General features: G+C 33.7%; 1 protein-coding gene across 1 annotated transcript in view; it reads left to right on the plus strand.

Moving 5' to 3' along the window:
* CFAP47 (cilia and flagella associated protein 47) overlaps positions 1 to 21,072 on the plus strand; it is a 423,400-nt gene that overhangs the window by 119,438 nt on the left and 282,890 nt on the right. The window contains exons 27-29 of the mRNA XM_074358969.1: positions 12,262 to 12,362; positions 16,175 to 16,300; positions 17,458 to 17,686. Coding sequence (XP_074215070.1) covers positions 12,262 to 12,362; positions 16,175 to 16,300; positions 17,458 to 17,686 — 456 coding nt within the window. The remainder of the gene's footprint in view (positions 1 to 12,261; positions 12,363 to 16,174; positions 16,301 to 17,457; positions 17,687 to 21,072) is intronic.

Here is a 21,072-nt window from a genome sequence, read left to right on the forward strand (position 1 = left end):
TCATTAGGTATTCAAATAATAGTTATTGCAGGAGATGAGTGATATGTGATATATATAATGAGTTCATACTAATGAATAAAAGTTGAGCATGGGGAAAATTGACTAAGAAGTGCATTGCACATTTATTGTCAATAGAATTCCAACAAGAACCTCAAGATTCTATGCTCTCCAAAGGGGCTTCATGGATTTAGGAGGGATATAAAGTTCTTAACTGGCCATTGTGTCTCTCCTTGATTAAATAGGACTGCTTAAATGATATATTGACCTATGTGTATCTCCTCTGTTATAAAACACACCAAGAGTTTTAGGTGAGCAATTTGTACAGCTTGCTGTGCCAGATGATCATCTCACCTGTTAGATTTTTCTAATAGAAATCAAGATTGAGATGCATTGATGAAAATGGGAAGAGAGGGGACTGCACCTCCTACTGCCCCTTTAAGGTAGAATTTGCTGCCTAACCATATAGAATGAGGTCAGCCACCTACTTCCATTTGTCAGCTCCTACAAGATCTTCTTAACTGCAGGGTATCACTTAGTCTGAAGTTATACATCACCAGGCAAGCCAGCATCCACTGACTGGGTGAGGCAGGTTTAAAGGGCTGGACATTTCAGCCTAAACCTAGAAACTCTGAAGGGCAATCCAGAGCTCTCTGCCCAATTGGCTAAGGCCTCGTTGGATCTGCATAGCTGTTCTACATCATCCTGTTCTCCACATCCTTCAATCCTGCCCCTTCTTCCTGCTCTGTTCTCTTCCCACTTCCTCCCCCTTCCTTATATAGATGTTGATCCTAATAAACCTCTTAAACCCAAGCTTCTTCCAGCAAACCCAACTGTAATAATTAGAGATTGGATATTATGCTTGTGGGGTCCTGATGATGGCTATGAAGTAGTCTTTTCTTTTAGTTCATATGGATCTTGAAGATATCTATCACTCTGTCCATCCATCCATCTATCCATCCATCTGCTGATGTATGCAGTCAAAACTTCCAGGTATTCTTTATGTGCTGTGTGCTGGTCTTTGCCTTTATGGAGCTTTAGTTAGATGAAAGCGATAAGATATTCATGTGTTAGGTGACTATGAAAACACAAAGGCCAGAATTAAGAAGACCAGTAAATAAGCTCTTCCAGATTGATTCTGTGAAGAGGTGCAGAACCGTAGTGTTTGTAGTTACAATGGAAGAAGAAAATGATGACTGGAAAAGAAAAAGTGATTTTGATTGAATAAATATAGGGACATGGCAACTGATGGCAATGTCAGACTTCAGCAAAGCTTTGAAATGAAAGAGAATTAAAAATCAGCATATATGAGTGTAAGTTAGGTGCTCCACCTTCACTAATCTATCTTTGTAGCTGGCTGTACTTTGTTTTGTGTAATTGAATATTTTTTTAACTTTTATTTGTAAACAAAATATCCTATATCTTACTAATCTCCCAAATATAGCCCTTGTGGTTGTTAATAAAACTCCAAACCTTATCAATTTATTGAAACAGCCATGCAAATTTATTATGTTTTATACTCTCTTTGATGTCTCTCTTTCCTCCCACTCTCACACTTTTTTGTTCTCTTGACAGCTGTTTACTTTAGGGTTATTGTATTTTAAGGATTTTGTTTTCTAATTTTCAAATCCAGTAGGAGATATTTGCCCTATGATCTTAATAACCTACTCCCTGTGACTGTGAGAGTTAGTCTCCAACTGCTTGTAGCCGGCATGTCAGTGTTTATAGATACTGGAAATTGATCTTTTCCAGGGTTTTGATGAACCACTTCTCTATTGCCAAGAGTCGTCAGCTGATACCACCCTCTGCTACGTAGTCTGGCATTGTTTCCACAGGGACTGTCTCCTGGTTTCCCAAGCCCTTGTGGTCATTTCATCATATCCAATTGATTACTAGTAAGCGTTCCTTTGCTTAGGTGCTAATATTTAGCCTCCAAGCTACTAATTTATAATCAACAAATATTCTTCAGCATTGCATTCCTCTAACCAATGAAAATATATGTTTCATGGTGGTATTTTAGGCCTTTGGCCAGATGGTTGGGAAAATTATTTCTCACAAGGAATTCTATTAGAGGAATTTCCATCATGACACAGAGATGACCTCCAATTCTGACCAACTCCGATCTTAGTCTGTGTTATTGTTTATTAAAACCCTTTCCTTAGGATAGATTAATTTCAGATGTTTCAAATCATAAATATCCCTTCTTTTCTGTTAGGTTCATTTAAAAAATTTATATATTCCTGAAATCTTCTAAGAGATAAAATGAAAATAGCCTAAAAGTTACCTGCTCTGTGTTTTAGCTAGATCATGGCTGTTTTCTAGAGCAAAGTGCATGACAGTATTCTTGGAATGAATTAATACAAATGAGCTTGTTTTATATAACTTTATGGTGTCATGGAGGAAGTTATAGTGTTTGTTCCATCGGGTTGTGGATGTTGACCTCTATAATGTATCTAATAGCTAGAGTTTCAGCTCTGAGTTTTTTTGGAATTAACCATTAAGTATACAGGGATGCAAGCAGCAGAACAGCTAATGATTCACCCAACTTAGAAATAATTTTTCGTTCAGCTTTATTAGGCATTGTTGCATTAATTGCATTATAGGGCAAGCCACCATATTTAGCAATTCTACTTTTGAGGGGTTGTATTCCTGGGTCAAAATAATCTGTATTTATTTCTGATTAAAGTTAAAATTTTTCCTGTGTATTTTTGGAATGTGATAAATTTACATATCTTTGTGAAAACAGAAATAAGCACATAGTTTATACATTAATAGTATATATATCTATTTACAATACAAATATGTCCATATGTAAATATATATATTTAATTTTTCCAAACATGACCTTATTTCAGCAGGGGTAAGTTTTGGCTTTTGCCACATTTCTTTCTTGGAAACTTCATTTTAAAACTGTGTTAACAACTATAGTGTTTTCCCATAAAAACCCTGAATTAAAAATAAAGCATATTAATATATATTAATCAAAGTTAATGATTTTAAATTGTGAAAATAGGCCCTAAAGAGAGATTTTAAGATTTCAAATTTGATTTGTATCAGTTACAGGGTTATGTCCAGATTATTGGACAGACTAAAAATGAGATGATTCTTGTAAAAAGAACTGATATATATTTCAAATATTGCTAAATGGACATAAATTTCTAGACTTGATGAATATCTATGGAGCTCTTATGTGTCTAAAGAATTCTCTGCCCTTACCTTATTCTACTGTGATACAAATCAATAGAATATATTCATATGTAAAGCTTACTTCCATGGATTTATGCACATATTGATCAAACCTGCAATCTCTTTGATCAAACCTGCAGTCACTAAATTGGTTAATAGCACATATTTGCCAAAATTATTAATATTCATAAATAACAGCATCTTGATGAACTGCAGATAATATATTGTGGTTTATTGCCATGCCCAGAAGAGCAGCTATAATTTTCCACCTTTTCCCTCCACTCACAAAAAGATACTGAAAAGCAAGTAAGTGAGAATTACATTATCACTGGGAATCTTTTCAGTTTGTTTTGACCTATTAAAAATAAATAAACCAAAACTCTGTAATTTTATCACTGATGAACAAGATGACAAATGATGTCTTCACTTGTGATAGATTTTTCTGTCTGGCAACATCATGGATGACCTAGACTGTTATAAATGTATATTATATTACCAGATTAAGACCAATTGACCTAACATAAAAGTGTTAGCTATAGTAAGCATTAGATATTTAAATAAACATATCAGCCCTGTTTTGTGTGTAAGTTTAGTTACATGTAAATTATTTTGCTAGCAGTTATTGAATTGAGTAACATTGTAAGTAAGTATGGGTAAGCTACTTTGGGAAAGTTGTTCAAGGATGTTTCTTTTGTGTCATAAATTCTTCTAAAGCAAGTACTATCATCCAAAGTCATTTCATTATTTGTCTTTATTTAAATACTGTATGGATAGCAGTAAGACTTGTTTTTGATGATGATGTTGGTGGTAGTAGGTTTTAAAATGAAAAGAATTTTCAAAAAGCTGACCCAGATCTTTTCTTCTCCTTCTATTTCTCACTTTATTCAGTCCTATAAATAGGAATCTTAAGCAGTGTTAGCTATAAACTCTTTTTTAACCCTTTATAGCCATTGCCAGTCTTCCCAAAATGTAATTCTGTAATTTTCTAGCTGCCTTGTGGCAAAAGATTTGGACAGACAGCCAGATTAAACTAAAGAGACGTGCTTCCAAAAACCACACCATGCAACCCTGCCCCTTCTTCTTGCTCTGTCTCCCTTTGAATTAAAACCATGTTAACTAGGGCTGCCTTTAGAATGTAAGATATGCCTATATATAGTACAGATAGGAGCAGATCCTTAGTTACGATGAAAAAGATATAAATAATATCATAATATTTCTCATGGTATTTGACATATTGTTGACAGACCATCACAGTACTTCATATACCATTGGAAAGTGATCAAATACTATAATTAGCAGGCCATTTATCACAGAGATTTAACATAGAGCTTCAATGTTTCATTTCTAAAGTGATTTGGGATGACAAGCATAAGAGTCTCTTATCTTCACTATTGATGGGGAAAGAATTAGAGATGTATAATTAGAGTATTAATTATTCACCAGCTAATGACCAGAGAGATGAATAATGAGACTTTCCACATCTTACTTAATGAATTATATGTTGTCACCATGCCATTCAATATCAAAATTATGATTTGCAAAAACATAATTTGTGTTTTATTGGTTATTCTCTGTAGTAAGCATAAACATTCTTATTTGACTTCTTTTTCTCATTTATAGATTTTTTTAGTTGGTTTTACCTTCTCTTGCTTCTAATGGCTTTCTTTGTAGAATCCAGTAACGTGGAGAATAATCAAATAGGCTTAAAACAGTAATGGCTGATTTAGTATGGAGAAAGGTATACAGTGTTTGTGTGTGTGTGTGTGTGTTTGTCTGTGTGTACATGTGCTCATGCACTTAGAGTGAGGGAGGCAGATATATTAGGCCAATTTTATGAAGTTGAGTATCATAGATTAAAAATTATGAATAGTAGCAATTTCATTTCATTCAGTATAATATTTAAAGATATTTTTATGATACCTACAGATTTAGTAGAGATGAGACAATGCCAGTGACACTATAGGGATATCTTGTTTTTAAAATTGTAGCATCCAGAGGCGTCTTTTTGTAGTAACAAAAAATAAAGACAAATCTAAAATAGCATCATGAGAATATTAAAATAAAAGTGAATGAGAGTTATTTTCTGACCCTAAAACTTAAGTCATTTTTGTTTTATTGAAAAAAAATCAATCAATCAAAATTCTGGAACTTTATCACTATACTGCCGTGTATTTATTTTCTTATCTTCTCTTAATTGATTTTTAAAAACACTTGCATAAAACAATATCTATAAAGTTGTATAGTTGAGCTAATAGCCTACAGAGACATTTTGTAAATAACATTGCAAAGCAGGGCAATAGAAATGAAACTATACTGGAATAAGGAAATGACACTGTATAGTAAATTGAATCCACAGGAAGAAAAGATGAGAACCAAAAATGATAATGAAATCTAATATAAAAAGTATATAAATAGATTTTTCCTTTCTTCTCTTAACATCTTCAGAAGACATAAGATTATATAAAACAATAATTATAACACTAGATCATTGTGTTTGTAACACATAAAGATGTAATTCTTTATGACAGTAAAAAAAAAATGGGCTACATTGGAGCAACATTTCATAACATATTGGAATTGAGTTAGTATAAATCTGGAGTAGATGCCAAGTTAACATGCATATTATAATCCTTAGAACAACCAATAAGAAAATAACTTAAAAATGCAGCTGAAAATCATGGAGGAATTAACATGGTATACCAGGAAGAGTCCACTTAATACAGAATAAGGTGATGAAGAAGAGCAAAAGAAAACATGTGAAGCATACAGAAGACAGAACAGCAGATATAAATCCAAATATATCAATAGTAATAATTTGAATGGATTAAACAATCTAATCAAAGAGCAGGAATTGTCAGCTTGCTTGGAAAAAAATGCTATTATATGCTGTTTACAAAACATACACTTTAGATTCAAAGATATGATTGAAATTAAAAGGATGGAAAAAGTTATACCATGTAGTTAGCAACTATAAGAGAAGTCGAATGGCATTACTAATACTAGTAAAAAGAGACTTTAAAACAAAAAAGGTGCCTAAAGAAAAAGATGGATATTTTGTAATGATAAAATTGTCAATCCATCAGGACTGTATAAAAATTATAAACAAATATGCACCTAACATACAGTCCAAAAAATCTATGGAGCAAAAATGACAGATTTGAAAGGAGAAATAGATAATTTAAAAGTAATAGTTGGAAACTTCAATACCTCAATATCCATAATGGAGACAATATCTAGAGAGAAAATCTACAGGGGTATAGAAAACTTGAAAAACACTATCAACTAAGCAGTCTTAATAAACATCTATAGAACAAACCACCTAACAGTAGCAGAAAGCACATTTTATTTCAAGTGCACATGGATCATTCTCTAGGACAGATTATATGGTAGGCTATAAAACAAGTCTCAATATTTTTAAACATGATTGAAATCATACAAAATATGGACACCAACACAATGAAGTGAAATTAAAAGTTCACAGCAGAATTTGGGAATTTCACAAATGTGTGGAAATTAAACTACATACTCCTAAATAACCCATGGGTCAAAGATTAAATCATAAGGTAAATTAGGAAGTATTTTGAGATAAGGGAAAATGAAAACACACAATTTCAGAATTTATAGAATGCAGCTAAAGCAGTGCTTAGAGAGAAATTTATAGATTTAAATACCTGTGTTCAACAAGATGAATGATTTTGCATCAGTAGCCTAGCTTTCCATGTTACAAAACTGGAAGAAACTAGAAAAAGAGGAGCAAATTAAATGCAAATAAAGAAGAAAGAAGGGAATAATTAGTTTGTATGTCAATAGATTAAATAATTTAGATGAAACTGGCAATTTTCTAAAAAGACATAAACTATCAAAACTCAAGAAGAAATAGAAAATAATGAACATTTTTATAACAAGTAAAAAGGTTGAATAATTATTTAAAAATTTTTCCACAGTGAAAAGTCCACTCCCAGAGGATTTCATTGTTGAATTGTACTAAACATTAAAAAAAATCAAGACTAATCTTTCAAAAACTCTGTCTCGCACTGTGCTTTTCACTTTTGAGACCTGGCTCAGTAGTTGCCAACCTTGAGAGCCACTGACATAGCTGCTTGGAGGAGCCCTTCCAGAAGGCTTTATACAACCCAAACACATGGTATATACTTTATATGCATTAGGTGAAAGGTTGATGAGGTTCCATGATTGTTCACATTTTTTCCATAGATTACTTATTACTTGCTTTTAATTGTGAATAATAGTTACTAATTATTTCATGTCCAGAATAAGCAAATCTATTGAGACAGAAGGTCAAAGCATGACTTCTAGGGGCTAAGGGGAGAGGCCAATGGGGAATGAATGCTAATGTATTTGGGTTTTATTTACAGCTTATGAAAATACCTTAAAATTAGGTAGTGGTGATATTCCATAACTCTGTAGATATATTAAAAACTACCAAATTGTACATCTTTAAAAGATGGATTTTATGATATGTAAATTGTATTTTTAAATGCTGCTATAAAATTGAAGACATCTGATGGACACCACCATCCTAAATGGCCAAGCTCAGCATCACAAATAATGAGGAACAGTAACCTGCTATGTTTCCTAATGCAGTTAAATAGCAGCTGTGCCACCATGAACAAGATTTTCTTGCCAGGAATGTTTAAACCTTATCCAGTCATGAGGGGACAATCAGAGCAATTCAGACAACTAACTAGCCTTGACTCTTAAAATATGTCAGTGCTATGAAGGATCAAACAAGACTAGGGGATTGCCCTCAACTAAAGGAGACTGTATTCAGTGGGTAATCCCAGTTTGGACCCTGGCATTATTGGGACTCCTGAATATGGGCTATAAATTAGATCATATTCTTGTACTAATGTTAAATTTGATGCTAGTGACAAAAGAATTATGATTATGTGGAAGAATGTTCTTGTTCTCAGGGAATACATGCCAAATACTGAGGTACACACACTTTTCCAGAAAATAAATTGCAAGTGAAAGGGGAAAGAGAAATAAATGTGGCAAAATGGTAATTGATGAAGTAGGTGAAGGGTACATATGTGTTTATTAGTCTTTCAGTTCTTCTGTGAGTTTGGAAAATTTTAAAGTTGGGGACAGAGGAGAGAAATCATTAATGAGAAATGTTGGGTGAGCCCGAAATAACAAAAGATAAAAATAAACTGTGCACTTCATACATGACTTTCCATACATTATGGTATTTACTGTTTGACTAATCATGCTAAGTTGTCAGTAGTTTGTGTATAAAAATTATATCTGAAAGAGTGGCCAGAAGTGTTTTATTTTCTTAATCCCATTTTGCATTGTCCCTGAAGGTACAGCAGTACCTTTTGTTTCTGTGCACAACTTCAAAATTTCCACCTCTAGGAGAATTTTTATGCATCCAACAGGAGAACTTATTTACATCAGTTTTGTAAATGCTGGTTATGGTTTACTTAGAAGAGCATCTGAAGTCAAATTTTTCTTCCTGAGGGCCCAGGAGAATATTTATAGCTTTAGCCAGTTTTTAATGGGAACTTATGTAATTTAACATTATTAGAATAACCAGAAGTATTAAAAGGGCACACTATTTAATGAGATAATTGATGAAGTAAGTTAGTGAAAAAAGTTTGTGTTTACATTCATCATCATATATATGATTTTATGTAGACTTCCTAACTTTGAGCATTTATGCAAGACAGATCTGGAAGATAACCTTTCCTATGCAGTGGCTAATATCATAGCTTTGTTTCAGGCAGATTGAATTTGACCTTGAACCCTCTGATTTCTAAGTGTGTGACTTTAAACAATTATTGCCTTTTTCTGGACCTTGCTGTTGTAACCAAAGGCTGAGAAGTTTAATGATAGGTCTTCTCTAACACTGTTGAGAAGATTTATGTAAATGAAGTAATGCATGTTAGATGCTCAGCACAGTAGCTGCCACAAATAGTATGAGCCCATATCCACCATGTTTATCAACATCTGTATCATATCAACTCTGTTGTTACCTGGAATCTCCATCCTGATTTTGGTCCAGTGAAGCATTCTAAATCACTCATGCCTGGGGGAGGGTATAGCTCAGTGGTAGAGCATGTGCTTAGCATGCACGAGGTCCTGGGTTCAATCCCCAGTCCCTCCAATCAATCAATCAATAAACTTAATTACCTACACCCTTCCCCCCCAAAACAAACAAACAAACAAAAAAATAAATAAATCACTCATGCCTGAAAATTACTATTTAAATCCCAGAATGAAATGGAAACCCATAATGTCAGAGTGCCTTTTCATTTCACTGTTACTGTCATATTGAGTATTTTTAGAGTAAATTCTCTATCACTAATGGTTCTTGTCTATATGGATTGGCATAGAGAATCCATAAATAATACCATTATTCTCAGATAAGATACCATAAAGTGCCCTATTTTCCCAGAAATATTTTTCTTAATGTGTGGCATGTTAGTATTACCAACTGAAAGTCCCTTTTCTGTTTTAGTGAATTTTTAATAATAATGACGTCAATGTATAAAGCGTCCACATTCCCATATTGTATTAACTTGTATAATTTCTGTATCATGTGCTTGATAGAAGAATAAGGTCAGATATGGTCAAATGAATTTTGTATATGTTATTTATCCTTTACTCTGAGGAGCGTCTGAAATCACATCATCTCTGAAAAACTAGTTCTATAAAAAAAAAAGATATATTTATTCCCACTTCATTCTCAGAATGAAATTTTATTTCAACCTTATTTTCCTTAGTTTTGTACCATTTTATAAATGTTTCAAGTGATAGTGCTTCTTTTGTTTGTTCAGTTGGTAGTTATCTTGGTAGAGTTGTCCACAAGCTAATTTTTAGATGAGGACTCATGGGTACATGATTTATTAAGGAAGTGCTCCCAGAGGGGGGAAAAAAAAGAGTAAGGGGGTAAGAGAAGCAGAACAGGGAATCAGTCATCCCAAATAAATGTATATTTCAGTCAAAGTCCCAACCTTAGCTTGATCCCATAGAGTTTGCTAGAGATGAAGTTACATCTCACATTTTTTGCACTACTGGAAGCAAAGTGACCGGACTGTCAAACTCCCACACCACAGAGGTGTGGGCTGCAAGAGGGGACCATAATCTCCTAAGACAATTGTGACTTTCAGAAGCTCCAGTAGTCCAGCAGTAATTCTCTGAAGAGGATCACAGTTACTTCAGCACGCCCACCTAGAGGATGGGAGCCCAGCACAGAGAGATTATACACTGGGGGTAAGGACTTAAAGGCAGAACATACACAGCATTTGCTAGAGTTGTCTTTTTTTTTTTTCTTTTTTTTCTTTTTTTTCCTCCTGCTGCAATCACTGTTAAAACAAACTTAATATTTTTGGTTCTAAGATAGTGATGATAATGGAGTCTGTGGATAAACTGTGTTATTTAATCTACAAAATATTGTTAACCATTGTTGGTCAGTTCATGGAATTTTGATTGGTTGCTGTGTTTAGCATAAATACATAATTTGTGGAAGTAGTGATTCATGCTATCAAGGAATTTAAAATTTCATTTTAAGGGGGAAATCATCTGGAAAAATAATTACAGATAAAAAAACACAACTTAATCCTGAACAGGGCCATCTAATACATGTGTTTAGATTGATGGAATGGAATGACTAGGGTTGGTTAAACAAGACAATGTTGAATCTGTATATTTTGCATAATATTTTAATACACATTAATTGATACAGGGAAAATCATAATACTTTCCTTTGGGGGAAATATCATATGTAGTACTGAGGTAAAAATCAATTCATTTACATAAAACATGTTTATTTTAATGTCTTTTGACAACTCATGACATTTCAACTACAGATTTCTCTTGGTCTCATCCTATTCTATATTTTACTTGCATTAACTTGGGCTATAACATGAAATTTTATCAATTCACCTTGGCCAGTGACTATAGACTAGATAGAAGAGCTAATATGATAGCTGATTCAAGAGTAGAATTATCTTGATATGCTGTGGTACAGAACTGAAACCAATAAGGCAGTATTACAGAGATATAGATATAAAATATAGTATTTCTATTAAAAAATCAGTTGCATGAGGACAGAGTTGTCACATAAGTTAGACAGGCCCAGTATAGTCTAAGAGTGTTTTGTGGCTGGTAAAAATAATAAGACAATTTCACAATGCTTTCATAAAATAGAGTATGCGGGTTGTGGAAGGTAATGGTACTCACTACTGGTTGAATAATGTTTGAAGTATTGCTTTCAGTTCTCAGACACATTAAAGGGCAAACACAAAGAAAGTCATCTAAGAGAAAGTCATCTAAAGATGCTATGTGAAATATTTGGAGACCTTGTATTTGAGAGAACTCTTGATGTTCTCAATGTTTGCAATCTGGAAAAGAGAGTTTAGAGAAGTTACAGCGAGCATATTTAAATATTTGAAAGAATGTAATGTGGATTGTAGGTTTTGTTCCATTTTGCTCTGAAAGAATGCCTGGATATGAAGTCACAGTTCTCTAGATATGAAATAGGTTGTCTGTGAGTCATAAGTGTCATCCTTGTGGTGTCTCCCTAGTAGTAACAATCTGAGGCTAGATATCCTTTGTCACAGCTTCTATAGAAGAAAATGAGTAAATTAACTCTAAGGCTTCTTCAATTCTAAAATTTCCTGAATCTGTTTGTGAACCTGCTTAATTACAAACTATATTTCAGAGCATAATTGACAGAGAAATTTATCATCTCTGTTAAAAGCTTTAAAAGTAAATATTCTTGGGAAGGGTATGGCTCAAGTGGTAGAGTGCATGCTTAGCATGCAGGAGGTACTGGGTTGAATCCCCAGTACCTCCTCTAAAAATAAAATAAATAAACCTAATTACCCCCCAAATAAATAAATAAAATTTTTTAAAAATTAAAAAAATGAAAGTAAATATTCTTAAACCATTAAAACAGTAGGAGGTTAGGAAAAACAAAGTAGCTGGAAAGAAAAATGATGAATAATTCATGTCTTGATCATTAAAGGCATCCAGGACACTTAAAAAATCTTTCATTGTATTTACTGCATCTGAAAAATTTATTTTATTGAAATACGATGTTTTCACTTCTAGGTTTTCACTTCCAGTTGCTGCAACAGCAGAAAACTGCATTCTTACTATTTATTCATATATGGCAATTCATCTTGATAAGCAGAAAATTATTGTAAAGAATGGTAAGTTACACATGACTATTGTCTCTAACTCTTAGTGTATATGTTCTTGTCATCCAAGGCTGACATCTAGAAATGGAGTGATTTTAAAATTAAGGATGTTTACTAAACTTCTTCCATTACCAGGGGCTATGTTTAACATTGAGAGTAGAATATGGCAGTGTCTCTTATTGCAAAAGTTGACATTCTAGTGAAAGATACATAAATAACTTAACACAAAGAAGATTAAATTAAGTGCTCTGTGTATGAGCTGATTGGCATCTTGGGAATGTGGGAGTGGTGCAGAGGTTAATGCTGATGTTGCGAGTCCAAACTCGTTCTGCTCACTGCACGACAGGCCAATAAATTGGAAGATGAGGTGTTGGGGCAAGGAATAGCGACTTTATTCAGAAAGCCGGCAGACCGAGAGGATGGCAGACTAATGTCTTGGAGAACCATCCTCCTCTAGTCAGAATACAGGCTCCTTTTATACAAAAAACAAGGGAGAGGGTGTGGTTGGTTGTTGCAAACTTCTTGCTGCAGGCGTTCTTTGCTCTTGCAGTCAACCCCATTGGCCAGGTCATGGTGTCCCTGTAAACCTGCAACAAAACAAAGGCTATTCTCTACTCACTCATGTTGGAGGTTTGGATGACTTTATAGAAGAGATGACATTTGTGTAGAGTTTGAGGAATGATGATCTTGATTTGAACAGGATAATTTGGACAAAAGTCAATATAGCAAAGACATGGGGGTATGATGGGAGACAAAAAGCAGAGAGTGTAAGTATGGGGCCACACCACTGCATCCTTTATTCTGTAACAGTGGGGCCCTTCCGTGGATTTGGGGGGTTTTGATCAGTGACTTAGAAAGGAAGCAAAGTTGGGATATGAGATGAATTAAAGTGGGAGAGTGATCAGTAGACCAACTAGGAGTTGCTGCAGGAGAAACAGTGAGAGAAGCTAAGAGTAATAGAAGAGAAGTTGCAGGCAGGGAGCGATTTGAAATGTAAGACACAGAGGAGGATGCTTAATGGAGTACATTTCAGAGGAAGCGAAAGGATAGAGAGTGGGAAAAAATTCTCCCCATGTAGATTTTCAAAGTCTTAAGTTTCAGTGCTGAATTAGAGGTCTTTTCTTTGTTTTCTCATATTCTCCACTTGCTCCTTCAAATGATTACCACTCTGAAAACTCTTTAATCCTATTTTGCCTCAGTCTCAGGGGACAACCTTTTCCCTCACTTTTCAGAAAAACTGGAGACTATCAGGTAGGAACACTCTGAATTTCCAAATGCCAAGCATGCCTTGGAGCCCATCACAAAGTCAAGGAGACAGGACTCTCTCCTGCCTTGGGTCTTTGCTTTATCTGAATCTTATCTAGGGACCTTGCTTAATCAGCTAACCTTGCTTACTCTTGCCCTCCAACTTCTGCCTCCTTCTCTTAGCTGCTTTGGGTGAGTGTGCAGGATGACATCTGGGAGGAAAGAGGAAACTGTATCCCCTTGTTGGATGGGCTTGTTCCCAAATTTAAGCCATGCGTGTCTCCTTTATCAATCAGATAAACCACTCGATTTCCTAGGGAGAGGGTGAAAACTAGCAAAGGAAACCAGGCTGTTAGATCCACTAAACTGCTGTCACTGCACTGCTGAACAGCAATTTACACCGTTGACCGCCCCACCGCCCCTTCCCTTCAAACTCTCTCTGGGCTTCCCCATACCATGCTTCCCCAGGTCTCTTCTCACCTCTTTGATTGTTCCTTTTCAGCACATGTAGGTGACAAATTTTACTTACATTCTCAAAATTTTAAACATTTTTCTGATGAATCTTGATGTTATATTTTTATATCCCTCTAATATTTTGGGGGGTAGATTATAACACAACATAATAGAGCAGAGGATAAAGAGTCACAGAACCTGGGCAGAAGTTCTATTTTGTGTTCTAACCTCACCATTTTGTCATATGCTTTTATCTTTAATTCTCAGATCCTCAAACCTCAGTTATTAAACAAAATGTGCATGGCAGGAGAGTAGCAAGAATTATTATCATCATCATCATCATCATCATCATTTCATTATTATTGCTATTATAGCTTATTATTGTTACTTTACCACTCTTTTACATTTTTTATAATACTCCTCCCAAATAATGAGGAATTACTGTACAAAATATTGCTATATCTTTAAAAGGAAAAAAATGAGTAGTGTTTGTGTTTGTATGATGATCGTTTAAAGTAATGCATCCATTTGGGTAATTTATATTACTGTAGAAAGACATCATGATTCTTAAATATTCTATAATATCTTTAGAAACATGTATAATAACTATTTATAATATGTATTTAGTGCCTCCCAGGCATATGGTGCTCCGTTGAGGACTTTATATTTCTTATTTCACTTAGTCCTCAACAACTCTGGTTCAATACTCTTACTAATCTCACTTTACAGATTAAGAAACTAAGTCATGGAGAGGTTGAGCACATTGTACCCAGGGAATTCTAACCAAATTTGTAAGACAACAGAGCCTACAGACTTAGCTACTGCGCTCTAGAGTATATGTTCAGTAAAAGTGAAATCTTAAAACGTACTAAATATATCCAAAAGTAAGGAATTATGATTAACTGGTTATAGTTAATATGCTAAATAAAAACTATCATATAAATCACTGATTTTAGTTGAAGGAAACAGATGTGGGTTTGTACCTCACTAGGAACTTTTTGTCATTTGATGGTGAGTTGAGAAGACACTGCCAAATGAAGTATCATTCTGTCAACAACAAATCATTCTGTCATTGAATTTCCTAAGGCTCACTTCTGTGAAGTCTAGAGTGGCTTAGCATTCTGAAGATATGCACACCTGCTGGGTAAAAGTTCCCTGGCAAATTCTGAATGGCTTTGTATTGAAACAGTGGAAGAAACTTAGTATATTCCAGTTTATTTATATGTGTTATTGCCTATAAAGTAATCCTCACAACAAACACATGAGCTGAGAACCTTTGGTTTCATTTTACAAATAAAAACACATGTTTCAGAGAACTTGTATAACAGAACTATGGTTTAACAACTTTCAAATGAGATCTTTTTAACTGCACAGACTGTGCTTCTCTGACAATTAGATTATGAATGTGTGTGTGTATACACACATATATGTACACACATACCTGGACAGGTAGGCAGGTATGTAGGTAGATAGATAAATAGGTAGATAGGTAGGTAGGTAGATACCTGGCTTTGAGTGACATGTACTGCCTTTTCTTGGTCAGCATTGCCTTCAGTTGGGTTTGGATTACCATAGTGGCAAATTCTACTATATGCACAGCAACTATAACTAGAATAGAGGTCAAAAGTTGTACAAAACAGTATCAGCTTATAACCAAGAAGTGACTTCATTTCAGAAAATTAACTAAGAAAGCTAGGAAGAAATTTCTTGTGTTAGTGACACTCTTCTTATATTTGATTGTGAACACTGTATATAGCAATCCCAAAAATTTGGGTGTAGAAACATTGAAAAGTTTTTACATATTCTTGTTTATGCTAAAGTAGAGCATTGTTCATTGTTCATATACCATAATTATTGTCTTATTTATAAAATTAATTCAATTCAGAAAACCATATCACTATTTTCTTTCTTATTTGACATCTTATTTCATGTGTAATGGGCATTGAGACTTTTTCCATTTACTTTGTACTGTATATGTATATACATGTGTGTATGTATATATATTTAATTCATATATATGAATATAATTTATATAATTATATATATATAAAATTCAACTTCAGTAATTTGATGGTGAATTTACAAATGCTTGTTTGACCTACTCTGATCCAATATGTCATTTGTAGATAAGGATGCCAGTTCTGTGAAGACTGAAGGCAAAGTTCTGCTTCCCAGCCGACAGGCTCGATTACCCTCTCCTGCTCCTAGTAAATTTAGTGATGCTGGGACTGCAAAAGGAAGATTATTTGTTGGTATGTGGCAAATATGTAGTGTACCATTTAGACCCAATCCTTAACATGATCTGTTTAATATTATTTAATTCAAAACTTAGACTTTTTCAGGTAATAAAAAAATCTATGAAGAAAATTTGTCATTAGTTTTGAGTGGGTCATCTGCTTTGGGAGGTCTCGCCAATGATTTAGAGCAGAAATTCTCTATTGTTTTTGGTTCGTGGTGTACTTAGTACCTTAGTACTTTTCCCTTAGGCCAAAAAATGTACCAGGCAGTTCCATTTATTAAATTGATTGGTAGAAAAACCCAAGAGTATTAGTTCATATGTTATCCAACAGATGCTGTAGTGATACTTAACTAAAATGTTAAATATCCAGCAAAACCCCTATAAATTTGTTATGCCCCTCTATACAGTTACCCTTGGTACATAGTTTGAGAACTGCTGAACTAGGGGTTGGTCTCCTAATTATTTAGCTGGATCCAATGTTGCCTATCTTAGAAAGAGATACAAACAGATAAATATGTGAATTTGATATTATAATTAGCAATTAACTATTCAAATATTCTTTTATCTGAATTTGGATAATATTGAACATTTTCAGTTTTTATTGAATGGACTAAACCAAATTAAATATTGTGAGGTTTTGAAATGAGTTTGTGCTTGTACCATTACACAGGCAGATATTTTTGAAAAAATATGATAAAATCATTTTGCATTCTTGAAAATTTCTCTGACTCGAAAATGTTTTGTTTTATTGAAGTGCTTCACTTAGATAGAAAGTCATTTTGCATTTAAAACCAGTATTTTGTTTTTATTAGTTTTTCAGCTAAGGTTTAATTCTGTCTAAAGAGTAAAACTGAAGAATTGTCAAAATATTTACATACATAATAAAAGGTTCCATTTGAGGGAATGTTTTCACATATCATTATGGCAAGAGAAAATTTAATGCTTTTCTTTATTGAAATTTATCTCTTTTTAAAGTATTTCTGTTGGGCATTTGAAAATAAATCTGTTTTCTTTATTTTGAGATATAATAAATTGACTCATAATTTCTTTGAAAGTACAGAATAATTTGCAGAATAAACTCTATTTGTCTACATACAGATAGCATTAGCTGACAGACTGTTTTACTGTATGGTCAAGTAACCCTTCTTTATAAACAAATGTGAATTTTAGGAATGGAAATAATACCTGAAAGATTGGAGTCAGGCAGAAGTAAAATGTCAAGGAGAGGCAACAGATCTGTGGAAAAGGAGGCGAAAAACGAGCAATTCTTTTTTCTTGAAGAAGGAACAAAAACATACAGCTTCTTTCAGAAGGTTGTAGATGCAGCTCAGACCTGGTTCAGTCTCTTTGGCTGGCCTGAAGGACCCCATTCTCTGTCTATTCCAGAGACTATAAGAAGGTAACAGCTATATGTTTATCTGAATCCCTTACTTTGTCTCATATAATAAGATAGCTATTTATTGGGGTTGTATGAAGTGAAACAACATTAAATCATTTATTCTAAACTGATGAATTATGAGGAGGCTGTTAAAGCAAAAAGATGCAAATAAAAATTCTTTAGTATGCATATACTTTTTTCTTCTAAACATCCTATGATTTTAGGCAAGCACTGAAAGCCTTTGAACCTCAGTTTCTTCAACTGCAGAATGTCAGTAGATGAACTATGAGTAGGAAGAGCCCTTTAAAACTTGAAAAACTTGGGGACTCCACATTTCTATATAAATGAGATTCAATCTAGAGTATAGTCATGTAGACAGATAGCAAGTGATGTTAGTGAGGAAGACAGACAATTTTTTTGACACTATCTCCTCTTTGACAATACATTTACCTCTTTCGTGTGTTTTATTACTCAGCATATCTAAAATAGTTATAACTGCATTGGTTATATCCAGTCACTTAATTCCCTTGTTAATTTTAATAGAAATGTAGGCACTTCCCTTGTTATAATATTGCTAGTGTAGTGGTTCTTAGAGCTTTCCTACCTCCTTTTTCATCCCTGCGGTAACTTGCTAGCACCATAGGGGAGAGTACTAATCTATGTAACTAGAAGGGCTGTATGAGAATTTTTGCATCTCTACCCAGGAGTGAGTTCGGTTACACTAAGTCTATAGTTTTCCCTTAAGTTTTCTTTTTCAGTTTTTTAAATAATAGGTCAATATCAGCTTTAGAGATGGATTCACTAGTATTTCATCTTTCCCTATGCTGAGGGAAAATTAATGCAGCAGATAGACTGAATATTTACAGGCTCCATCATAAATCATCTGACTCCAGGGAATTTTTTAGAAAAGTTATTATCTTACAACTTTTCAGTTTTTGGCTTTGGTGTTCTACTGAAAATTTTATCTATTTTGAGTAAATTTTAATGATTTATTTTCATTTTCAGGTAAATCGTTGATGGGACATTTAAAATTTATCTAACAGTTGCAACTAGTGGTATTATGGTTTATATGTTTATAGTCTCTTCCTAACTTATAATTTTATTTTTTCTTGATTTAGATACACTTTTATGTCCCATATAATGAATAAGTTCTTGGATTCACTTATTCATTTCTGTGTTTTCTAAATTATTTAAAGCTGAGTTTTTTTCTTTGTGATTTACTTCTTCTTCAAACTTGAATGGCATGCTTATTTTCAGATCTATACATTTGTCTCTGTTCCACATTGGATGCATCCCAGAATTTTTTTCTATTAAGTGTTCTTATTTTTGTTGTTTTTTATAGAGCTTGTGATTTTCATTTTAATTTTCCATATTTTTTATAATGATTGCTAATTTGTTGTATAATATGTTATTGCATTCATGCATTATTATTTACTTGCCCACTCGCATGAATTGTTTGGCATTTACTTATGTTATTTTGTTGTATATTTTGTTAAAAACAATGCCAAGGTTGAACATATCTGTTTATAAATGGTAATAGACATTTCTGGATGTTATATAGGAAAGTTCACAGAGGTGGGCTCACTCAATCAAATAATATAAGCTTTTAAAAATCTTTTATATTTTTAGATGATTTTCTAGAAAGTTTCTGTTATATATCCCTACTAATATTCACACTGGCCTTCTGGTTGTTTCCTAATGGAGTTGAGAACTTCGCTATTTTAATAAATGGGAAACAGCCCATGCATACTACCTGGGGAAGGGCAGTTCTAAAGGAGTATGAGGCCTCTCTAGCCCTGGAAAGGAAGCTGCCCACAACCAAAAAAGTTTGAATAAGGAAACACTTTCTCCAAGTGACATTGTTATTTAGTGCTTATTTTTTGATTTGGAATCTTTGGATCATGGACTCTGAGGCTAAGAAGATACTTTCTCAGGAACATGTAATGTTGGCAATGCTTACAGCCCTTCTTCGATGTCTCCTACATTACCCTATCATCTAGAATCATTCATTGTTTCTGATGAGAAATCTATTGTCATATTTCATGAGTACCATGTTCATTCTCTCAAAATTATTTTATGGTTTCCATTTTTCTGCTAATCTTTTTATTCTGCAACTTAATGGCAATAAGTTCTGAGTGTGGGAACGTTTTATATCATTCAATCTGCTTTGCATTCAGTAGCCCTTTCACTTACAAAACTAATCTCTTAACTGTTTTTCCCTGCCTCCTTTTCTGCTATTTCCTTCCCTTTGTTGTCTCTATTTTCTCTATCCTCTCTTTCTTAATCTCCTTTTAGAATGATGGTGAACCTGCATGACTAATCCTTTGTATCACTTTCAATTAAGTCTTAATGTTTTTCATCTTTTTCTGTATTTTGCTTTCTTATACTTGTAGATCTCCTTCACTACTTCTTCAAGTCTTCTATAACATTTTAAAATTGATATTTATAGTTTTGTTTTCTAAGAACTCTCTGTCATTCTTTAATTCTTTATTCTTTGTCTCTCACCCTCTTTTCTTTACCTCTTTTCCTCCTTCCTTCTGTCTTTTTCTTTCATAATAGCATCCTATTTTTATGTTATGGATGCATGCCTTCTCAAATATCTCTTCCATATGTAGTATTTTTATTAATCATCATGATTACTACCCCCCAGTTCACTTCCTTCCTCTGCATCTGCCAATTCTCAATTTAGAGCCTGTCTTAAGTTCCTCTGAGAAAAAGGGCTTCCTTTTCCCTTGTAGCATACTGCTGTGCAGTCCATCATTGTAACTTATTCCTCAATACAGTTCTATCCATTCTCTGTCTTATAGTCTTGAAAGTTTCTGGTATACTAATGTTCCTTTTCCTGATTTCATTTTTGTTGTAGATTTATTCCCTACCAATTTCCACTCCCACGGTCATACATGAAAGTTCCAGTTGCTTTACATCCTAGGAAGTACTTAATATTGTCAGTCTTTTCAATATTAGCTCTTTCTGATGGTTGTTATTTGAATTGAAATCTTACTGTTGATATTAAGAAAATTTTTACATGTACTTGGTCATTTGAAAATGCTGCATCATAAAGAGTCTGTTCATGATTTTTTCCCATTAAAATAAATTGTATTCTTTTTTTCTTATTTATTTGTTGGAACTTTATGGATTTTGTATGTACGTTTATTGTTGGTTATATGTATTGTGAATATCTTTTCCCCAATTTTAATGTACTCTAATTTTTGAATACTTACCTTAATAGTTACTGCTTTTGTCTGGTCTTTAAGAAATCTTTCTTTCCCTGATACATGAAGATATCCTCCTAGCAGCTTTGTTACTTTGTCTTTCATGTTTGATATTTGGGCCTCCTGGCATTTACTTTTACGTATGTTGTGAGATAAAGGTCAAGGTATATTTTATTTTTCCCTTTTTCTTAAAAT

This window comes from Camelus bactrianus, chromosome X (genome assembly GCF_048773025.1).
Source record: "Camelus bactrianus isolate YW-2024 breed Bactrian camel chromosome X, ASM4877302v1, whole genome shotgun sequence".
Lineage (NCBI taxonomy): Eukaryota > Metazoa > Chordata > Mammalia > Artiodactyla > Camelidae > Camelus > Camelus bactrianus.